This window comes from Fundulus heteroclitus, chromosome 18, assembly GCF_011125445.2.
Source record: "Fundulus heteroclitus isolate FHET01 chromosome 18, MU-UCD_Fhet_4.1, whole genome shotgun sequence".
Classification (NCBI taxonomy): domain Eukaryota; kingdom Metazoa; phylum Chordata; class Actinopteri; order Cyprinodontiformes; family Fundulidae; genus Fundulus; species Fundulus heteroclitus.
The window spans coordinates 20,086,927-20,097,067 of NC_046378.1; the positions used below are offsets into that span (position 1 = coordinate 20,086,927).

Here is a 10,141-nt window from a genome sequence, read left to right on the forward strand (position 1 = left end):
CTACAGTTGAATAAATTAAGCAAGATTTTCAGATCCTTCTGAAAATAGAGCACCCACTGGCTTTATGTACACTATATTTGTTAAATATCGCCTTTAGCTATATTGTGAAGGATGATATTTAATGATAAAGTTCAAGAAATAGCAACTGTGTTATGTCAGTGTATAGAGTTTTAGGACATAAAGGGAAAGTGTTGGTTCATTTGTTCATTACCAGTTTCAAGGCACTGGTCAATTATTGCAGGATTATGTGTGAAATCATAGTAGTAGTAATCATTTTATCATAAACTGCACCTCCTTCACTTCGTTTTTATTTGAAATGTGTTAGAAGGAACAAACGCTATCTTGCAAAGGCCCTCTACCCAGTGGCTAAATAGACCTAGTCCAAATCTGGGGTTTTAAGACGATAAAAATAGAATAAATACAAAAACTAAACGGCAGCCCAACTAAACAAAAAAAAGTTAGAAATCAAATTCATAAAAACAAATATAATCAAACAGCTTTTAAGAGATATTACACGAAGAAGAACAAAACAGTACAAACATGTAGACAAAAGGCACAGTAGTTTGAGCCTAAACAATCAGTATATGTTTGTTAGCCAAGGTTGATCAATAAAAGTTCAACTTAAAAATGTATATAAAAAAGGACAAATTAACTTACGCAAACCTTACCTCCTCTAACAGGCCAGCGTTGTTTTTACAGAATCAGACTTTAGCTCCAGGAAATAAGTTTCAGTTCTTTTGTTTCTTAACCTATTAACTAAAAATAACTGTCTTACATTTAGAAACAGTTTAGCCATTAGTTTACTGAATTAGAAATTAGCAACTTCAGTTTGAGCTGAATTTCAAAATCCACTGCAATGAACAATTAATAAAACAAGTTATGGTCTCTAAAATTAAATTTTTTGGCTTTTTACAGCACTTATTTTGCCATAATAATTTTGTGTGTTATAAAATGATTTGTGCAGGTTCCTCCTCGTGTACCTGCATCGGGAAGAACCGGGCTTTCCAGTATTCAGATGGATCATGTTTGTGCAGAACTGGTTTCATCTACTACAACGAGCTGGACTTCAGAAGTTCTGCTTCTGATAGCGAACTGGACTGCCAGCCTGAGGTCAGTAACATAAAAGAATATGTCTATAATTTGTACTGAATGCTTTATAAAATTAATAGCATATTGTGTAGACTGGAAGGCTTGCATCAAAACTGCCTTTTGTATTTAAATCTATGTAATGTTAAGTGGGCTATGTCTGAAGGTACCAGTGAGGACTGATGCAACAAACAGCAATGTGCTTGTATTGGAAGCCCACTCGGATGTTAGTGTTTTTGGTCTTGTGTGTTTCAGGTGAACAGGCGGTGCAGCACAGGAGAAGTACGAGTCGCAGCGTCCAGAGAGTGTGTCTCGCCGTCCCTCCACTCCTGTAACATAACCTGTGGATCGCATGGAGGGATTCTGGATATGGAGATGGGCATGTGAGCCTCGTTGTTTGTTTTATTTATTTCCGTAACGTATCACTGATATACTGTAAGTTGCCATGGAAAACCTGCTCCAGCCTATGATACCCAGGTTGTACACTTTTTAGCCTGGTATGTCTGATAATTCCTGTCCCCTGTCTTATCTGCTGGTGCCCCAGCTGTCTGTGCGAGCGATACGTGTCTGCAGAGGAGATTTGCAATACTTCCTGCCTCTTCAGGCTGCCTCAGCTGTCTGCCCAGCTCACCACGGATGGAGACTTGCAACTCAGCCTTAGAGAAAGAAACAGCCGGGTCTGGGCAAGGGTGAGAGAAAGCTGACTGAGCCACAGACAAAATGATGATTTGCTACACATTTAAAGCACGGCAAATCATCCCATCACATCCAGCTATTTACCATACGCAAATCGGTTATCCTGCATGTGCATTCGGATATGTGAACGCTGCAAGTAGCAGATAAGAATCAACACAAGGCTTTATCAGGATTGTAATGATGGAGCCAAGTAGCTTCTCGGACTGTTTTGTTTGCCTGAATAATAAATTTACGGAAAGTTCTCCACAACAAGTTTTAGTCCCAACTTTTCAGATTGTTCTTTCAGGATTGATTGTAAATTGCAGCAGTTGCAGACCTTTTTTTTTTATTTATTTGATTGCCAGTGGAGAATTTATGAATGTTTGGTAGGAAAAACAGTTTAGTTGATAAACAAAATTGTTTTTTTGTGTATGAGTGTGTACATGTTTGATTGGGTAGATTTAGCTCCTTTTAGAGAGAAATAGAGGGACTTATTTGTATTACTGTCAGAGGACACGATTCAGTTGGTGGATCCAAATGCAGACGTGAGCAGGATAAACACTGACACAGAAAGGAAAAAAGGGGAGACAAAGCTAAGGATTTAGAAAAAGAACAAAGAAAAACTAACAAAAAAAATTAATCAAGAACTCACAGATAAAGACAATTAAAATTGTTCATTGAGCAGTCATAGTAAAAATAAAGTACACCCTAAAATTATTTCTTCTCCCTGCTATCTTGTTATCTCCATCCATTTTCTTTACCTGCTTATCCGCGCATGGTTGCGGGGTGCCTATCTCCAGCGGTCAATGGTTGGTCATATTTTTTCTTTTTATCTAAAAAAGAAAACAATTTGAACAGAAATAATTAAAATGAAGACTTGTCTGAAATTTGATAAGTTTGGACAAAGATAGTTTCAGTTTTAATCACATTTTGAGGCAGCTGGTGAAAACGTTCCTCCCTAACCTACACACAAATTTCCTGTTTTATCTGAGTGTGACCAAATGTCTTTTCTGAGTAAATTTTCTTCAATTTGAGTAACTTTTATTCAGACAAATGTCATAGTGCCTTGCAAAAGTGATAACCCCCCTTGGCACTCGTCATATTTTGTTGCCTCACAACCTGCAATTAAATGGTTGAGTTTGCACCATTTAATTTACAGAACATGCTTACAACTTGTTTTATTTAAAAAAAACAAAAAAAAAAACAAAACTTCAGCATTTGTAACTGTTCATTCCCCAAAAGCCAGTGCTTTGTAGACTCGCTTTTATTGTAATTACAGTTGCAAGTCACTTTGGGTCAGTCTCTATGAGTTTGTCACATGTTACCACTGGGATTTTTTCCCCATTAATCTTGGATGGTTTTTGCTTGTGAACCGTGGTCTTCAAGTCCAACCAAGGATTGGACCCCAATCAAGGACAGACTAAGGGCAGCCAATGGCAGACCCCCATTGGACTGAGGTCTTGTAATGTTTACAAGTATGAACCAGATACTCAACCAACACAGAGTTACGTTTTTAAAAAGTTTATTGAAATGATGGGTAGTGGATGATGAGGCAGGCAAACAGAACCAGACTGGACAGGAACTCACAGATGTAATCAGAATGACTAGAAGCCTCCAGAATATTGATAGAAGCCACACAATGTTTCTCCAGTATAAGCAGATCAGACAACAGAATCCCTCTGGAATCCTCCCTTCCAAGCGGTGCACATAAACACTCGCTGATGAAATAGTGGGGCAGAATAAGGACTGGATCCAGGGAAACACAGAAGCAATACCAAAGCAAGCCGCTGGCACAAACAACACAAGCAGGCAGGTAGCAAGACAAGATATTCTGTCAGCAAGTGGATGAATGAGGCAGGTATAAATAGGGAGAGTGACAGGTGGGCAGAATTGACTCTAATTAGAGGCAGCAGGTGTAGATGATCTAGTGCAGAGTGGTAGGATGTCAGTGCTGATTGGCTGGTGACTGGAAGAGGGGAATGAAACAATAAACAGTCCAGAAAAGTCCAAAAACAAACATAAAAACCCAAAACAAAACAAAAAAGGTTGCAGTCATTCAATGGAGTAATCAGAAAGAGTAAACTTAAATGTTTTTGTAATTAAAAAAAAAAACATATTTGTTAGATTATTTGAATTAGAGATGTGTCATTTTTGTCTGGGTTTCTGTTTTTCTCCTTTCAGACAGTAACAAATGTTTTAGGCCCAGATATCCATGTACAAACATCTGGAAACGTACATTTGGTGCAGTTTTCCTCTGAAGGACTCTTTGGTTGGATCCCCATTCAAAAAGATCTGGTCAATATTTTCCTTTCAGGTAAGTACTGGACTGGTCAGCAATTTAAAAACACGTATCATTGGCATCAATGTCATAGTAATGTGGATTTTCTCTAATATACTCGGGATCAGATTTATACATACAGATTCAACTGTAAAAATAATTATTCTCCAATATTTAGTTTACTGTCCCTCAGCAAATCGTAGAGAAACAATCCATTTTTTTCCATCAACAAGCTTACAAAAGTATATTTAAAGGTTAGGGGCACATTCTCAGCTTTATGCTGGTTCTAGCAAAAGGAAATGGCATTGCTTTAGTTAAATAAAAAAAACAGTTAAATGCAATTTTGCAGTTTTTGTAAATTCCCTGTGTTAGAAAAAAAGTTATTTGAGTGTAGTCAGTGTTTGAAGTTTTAAATAGGTTTACCTATGTCTTAACTTTGCAAGAGTAGTGGATTCCTAAACTATTCTCCAGATATTTTTTTTATAAATGAGAGGTATTACATTTTGTAGCATGACTTTAAGCACATAATCGGTATCTCTTTCTCTTTTTATTGAGATATTGGAAGAATGTGCTTTCATTTTACAGCTCTAGATGTGATATTTTTTATAGTCTGCTATTCATTGTATATTCATTGTACAAGATGTAAACTATAAAACCACAGACACAGATGAGATACAGTTTTATGGCAAGTCAAATATTATATCCATACAATGGTGTTAAAAAATTGTTTGTGACAACGTTATATTAATTTATCACGTTTTATGTAGAGTTTTTTTCTTGTAAATGTATAGTCGTTTTGTGAAATGTCACATTTCATTAATATACTTCTGTACAAAACCTCTGCACATGTCCCGCGATCAGTCAGAACTCAGGCCGGATGTTAGGTTGCCCCCGATCCAAAGCATATGTGCAAAATGGACGTGCAGAAAAACCTTTCATTGTGAAAAACCCCATATAAACTCACTGGAAAAGTGGAGAGAAAAAACAACAACAGAAAGCTAAAAGTCTGAGCTTTTAAATGTTCATTGAGCACCTTTATATTGTTTTGTAAAGAAGACAAAAAATAGTGGAGGCCTGGGTTGGAACCATTCTGGGTTTGAGATTGTGACCATTTCAGTTGTATAATCTGCTTTGTCCATACTAAACCACTTTTGATGTGTCTTTGGGATTAATGTCCAGGAGAAACAATTGATTGTGTCCACATTATAAGCATCTAGCTTTAGGTCTGAATTGAATTTGAATAATTTGAAAGTAAGTCCTTCTTAACGAACATGAAAAAAATTGTGTTGTATGAGAAAGTTCAGATGAGATGATTCAGCCCAAATGTGTGTCTTAACAGGACAGTTATCCACACAATAAAACGTACATCTTGGCAGTCTTAAAAGGCGAGTCTGTGTTTAGAAATCAGTCGATCAAAACAAAAGGATGCAGTTAATATTGTCGTGTGGTCTGTAACTAAATTATGGGGATGTATGTGAATATTTGAGAATGTATTAATTATACATTTATTTAACATTCATGTCCATGACTTCTGACCAGAACTGACATCTTTTTCCCCTAAAGTCTTTAGTCAACTCTCTTTTTTGTCTCACAAAACAATAAGAAACATGTAAAACCTTTAAAAATCAGCAAAGGTTTCTCTTTCTAGAACCAATAGATATCCTAAATACACGACCTAGAAAAAGGAGGCACACTGAAGAAGATGATGATGATGATGATACTGATACTGATGATGATGATACTGATGTCCTTCCTCGAATCCCAAACCCCATCGCCTGCCTTTCCTCGGGTGACATGCTCGTTTTTCATCTCACCATCAACCATTCTGGTATCTAGGATCTTATTCACTTTGATAACCATTTGTCACGTTGGTGGGATTACATTTGTTAATTTTAGCTATTCTCGTGATATTCTAACTTTATTTAAACCCGTAGACCGCCATCTCAGCCACTTCCCGGTGTACCAGAAGGACCACCTGTTTAACAGTAACCCAAGCTGGGACTTTGGAGCCTTCAGACATCTGCAGATCCTGATGAAGCAAACAAACTTCAACTCTTCAATGTAGTGTGGACTCCACACAGTATTCATCATTTCAAATTATATTTTGCTAAAATAAACTCTCACAGCATCTCTTTCTCCGGGACGCCGCCCAGGTTCGCCCATGTTTTTTCAGAAGCAGGAAAGTATGTGTTTGTGGACAGTGTTGTCCCTCAGTGGAGTTTGGTCGTGGTGGTCAGTGAGGCGGGGACAGAATGTGACCCCAGGGCTGCCGCGTTTCAACCCATGACTCCAGCCCTCCTGGTCAAGCATGGGATCGTAAAACAACACCGACTCAACCTTCTGCCTGACTGGGGGCTCATTGCTGGTGAGTTCTTCTTTTTTTTTTAATGACTCACCTCCGAATGATTAGGCGGTACAGCATTTTTATGCTGGTCTCACATAATTTGTAATGTGTAGGGATCCTGAGTCTGCTGTTGGTGCTGGTTGTCGTCCTGACCACAACCGTGCTGGTTCTGCGACCCAGCAAAGCAAAGCTCGTCCCCCATTGGAAGATAAGACCAAAGTGGCGCAGCCTCGGAGAGCCCTTTTGTCCTGCCGAGTGCGTTTGCAGCAGAGAAAGGTGCTTTTTATGTAACAGATGGGATGAAGTTTTTTTTCAAACTACTTTTCAGAATCTACTTTTAAACTATATTAAATGTACGCATGCTGAAGCTAAAGCCATTTGTTGTAATGTGGTATACATTACAACGGTTTCATGGAATACAAATAGCTTTCTGCATACTTCTACATTACACAACCTCTCTGACGCTGTTTCTTTTTGTATCTAAATTATATTCCTTTTGTTCAAACATAAGATGGTTTCGTCTCATCTGATGGTATTCATTTTACGGCATTAAAAGTACATGGCAATATGCTAACTTTTACTTTTACAGTGAGAAACATTTCACATTTAACTGTCAAAGCAGCCAATATTGCTGTAAGGTGAAACACATACTTGGATGGGGTACACCGGTTTCTTAATGAGTTGCTTTAAGGCTACATTAGTAATTTCACAGAGACGGTTTTCTGTTTACTTAGGATTAGATGCTCATCTGCGTCAACATTTTGTTGCTTCTCCAGCTGATCAATAAGAACGAAGAGAGAATTAAATCTTTTTATTTCTGTATAATCCCTTCTAGTGTACTGATGGTACATTAACCAGCATTTAATTTCTGGATTTCTTGTTGGTTCATTATAGATAAAGGCACGATTCTTCACTTATTAGCCCCAGGTTATTATTTTATGATAATATGCAGACCACAGTGGAGGTTAGAAACCTCTGGAGGTTGAGTCATTTGATCAGCTAGAGGGGAACAGAAGAGTTCATAGATTTAAGCTTTTTTGCCAGGAAACATAATTACTTATGTGTCCCTTTAGCTGATTATTTAGTGATGACTCTGCCTCTGGATGGGTTGAACTTCCTTCTTAGTGCAAGCAAGCTTATCGCAGTATCACCAGCCTAGCTCCATACTAATAAGTTTGCGGTATGCTCTGTGAATGCATAAAATGAAAATTAAATAACAGGGTTAAATTAGAGTTTCTATTTAGCATTTCAATGCAGCGTTTTTCATTCCAATATTTGCTTTACATTATTAACAATGATGGTCATGGTATGATAAAAGGTTTACTCAAATAGATGCACTGCTCTAAGGGATATCTTTCAAGCATTTATTTCTGTTGATGATTCAATATACTGTTTCATAGATAGACAGACAGAAATATAGATTTATATTGGTTGGGCCTCCTTTTGTATAAATTACTGCAACAATGCGGTATGTCACATTTGGAATATATTACTATATGTAAACTTGTCGGTAATAATATTTGAGATGCAGCTGGATGTTGACAAATGTTTCATTGTAAATGCTTGAAAAATGTGAATGTATAATGGAACGTATTCCTAAATCAAAACATCTTGTTTATCCTGTAATATATCTTTTTAGAGAAAAAAAATCCTTTTCGAACAGGCAGTTTTCCTTCATGTGTTTTAGCACAACTGTCCAGAGTCAAGGAGGCATTCTTGGCAGCCGAGGTGTAGGCGAGGGAGCAGAAGCCGAGGAGCCTGCGGTGTTAAAAGGAGGTAAACGCACAGCTTGTCTCACTTTTCTGTAACTTTTTTTTACCCCAAACAACATAAATCTTTGCTTAATGAATAGTGACTGCTTCACACACACAAAAAAGCGAAACAGGTTATCTCAGTAAATTTCCATTTCATTTAATTAAAAAACAAAGTCTTCGGGGAAACTTTTCACTAACTTTTCCATCTAATTTAGTTTTCAGTGCATTTGTAATTGTTTGGTAATGTGCTCTGCTGACTGATAGTGGAGCTGGCCCTAATGTTTCTCACTTAGTGCATGTTGCATTATTCATTCGGCTTCACAAGATATTTAAATGGACTGGTTATTATGAGATCATCATGCGTGACAGCTTCTAGTTAACAGCCTATTCTGAATTAGATAGACGATAAAGAAAATAATGGGTAATGTTGGACTGTAATGGCTTGTGCTGATATCATTTATTTAGAGAGCGGGAGAGAGCGGGACCCCGGGGAATTGACATGTGGTCATATTAAGGAAAGTTTTTACTTCAAGGTGCAGCCATGCACCAACAAGATTATCTCGCGCTGACTGACGTTTAATTATCTCCTTTAGGAAGTGTTTCAGGCTGCTTTGATCTGGAGGAGTTCAATGTAAAGACTCTTTATGACAAATTGGAGGACCAGAACCTCCACATCGCCGCCCAGTTGGCCAGACATCGCAAAGACATGCAGGAATTTTATCGGAACATCTGCCAACAGGCTGAATCGTTGAAGGTGTTCTAGCTTGTCTGTGTTTTTGTCAAAACGGTGGGTTTGCACTAACGCAGAAGAACTTGAACAAAACTGTGCATTTTGTTTCAGGATATCTTTGAAAATATGGATTACAAAAACTTAAGTCTCCTTAAAGAGATTCTAGTCCATAATGCGATGAAAGCTCGGCCATCACACACTAATATTGGAGAGGGAGACCACCAAGGTAAGAACTACTTACCTATTAAGTAATTAGTAAAGTTACATGAAGCAAAAGTGTTATAGTTTTTTTTTTTTTTATGTAATGCAATGACATGAACAAAGATATACATTTCATAGTTTGCGATTTTTAAAATTGGACCCATTTCAATAAAACAATTATCAGTAATTAAACTAATAAATTACCATTATGCTGGCCGAGCCCATTAAGAAACAACTGAAAGCTTCAGCGCAGAATATCAGTGTCAGAATATCAATACCATCTTTTGTGAACAATGATTGCGGACGTTTCTGCTTGGCTCTAATTGCTCAGATAGCAGTCTGTGCTTGGTGGTAGCGTTTGAAAACCGGAAAAAACAGAAAACCTTTTAGAGAGACTCTTCTCTCTCTCTCCTAACAGGATTTGTCATAGGAAAACGACAGGAAACAAATGTAACTCAAAATAAGTTGCTAATAAAAACATACATTCTATATCCCAAATCTTGTCTATCACATGATAGTCTGTCATTCCCCTGATGGGTTGCAGATGACACAGTTGTTTCTTATTCCATCTAATGCAACTATACTAAACTTCTAACTAAAGTCTGCAGTAGGCGCAGCTCTGGTCAGAAGGTTAAATCTCACATCAGCTGCATTATGTAATCATTCATTTTGGTCTCGTAATCATTCATTTCAACCATTCTTTTGTTTTAGGTCACTTTTTTGTGATATAACAACCACAAGTTTGAATTAATGGTGCATTTTCTATAACCCACAGAGTCAAAATTATACATCAACGGTCAAATATTAACATATCTACCTACTGATATTTGGCTTAAAGTGTCTTTAGCAAATTCAATTCAGTTCAATTTCATGTATTTAGCGTCGATTCACAACACACGTCATTTCAAAGCACTTAATAGTTCCCAGTGAGACTAGTTTTCTATTTCCATGAACTGACAAAGTCCCATAAAGGATGATGTCCTTACTCTAAAACTTGGCACCTTCAAGGTAAAGTAAAAGTGACAATTTCCTACTAGGACAAGCTAAATACATTTTGAGAAGAAACAGGAGGT

At 37.4% G+C, this 10,141-nt stretch overlaps 1 protein-coding gene across 1 annotated transcript in view; it reads left to right on the forward strand.

Moving 5' to 3' along the window:
• LOC105930045 (zonadhesin) overlaps positions 1-9,458 on the forward strand; it is a 31,462-nt gene extending 22,004 nt beyond the window's left edge. Inside the window, exons 27-38 of the mRNA XM_036150140.1 lie at positions 965-1,110; positions 1,342-1,469; positions 1,631-1,775; positions 3,943-4,075; positions 5,688-5,867; positions 5,974-6,100; positions 6,193-6,404; positions 6,497-6,659; positions 8,071-8,159; positions 8,731-8,891; positions 8,979-9,093; positions 9,400-9,458. Of these exons, the coding sequence (XP_036006033.1) occupies positions 965-1,110; positions 1,342-1,469; positions 1,631-1,775; positions 3,943-4,075; positions 5,688-5,867; positions 5,974-6,100; positions 6,193-6,404; positions 6,497-6,659; positions 8,071-8,159; positions 8,731-8,891; positions 8,979-9,093; positions 9,400-9,458 (1,658 nt within the window). The remainder of the gene's footprint in view (positions 1-964; positions 1,111-1,341; positions 1,470-1,630; positions 1,776-3,942; positions 4,076-5,687; positions 5,868-5,973; positions 6,101-6,192; positions 6,405-6,496; positions 6,660-8,070; positions 8,160-8,730; positions 8,892-8,978; positions 9,094-9,399) is intronic.
• The last annotated feature ends 683 nt before the right edge of the window (positions 9,459-10,141 follow it).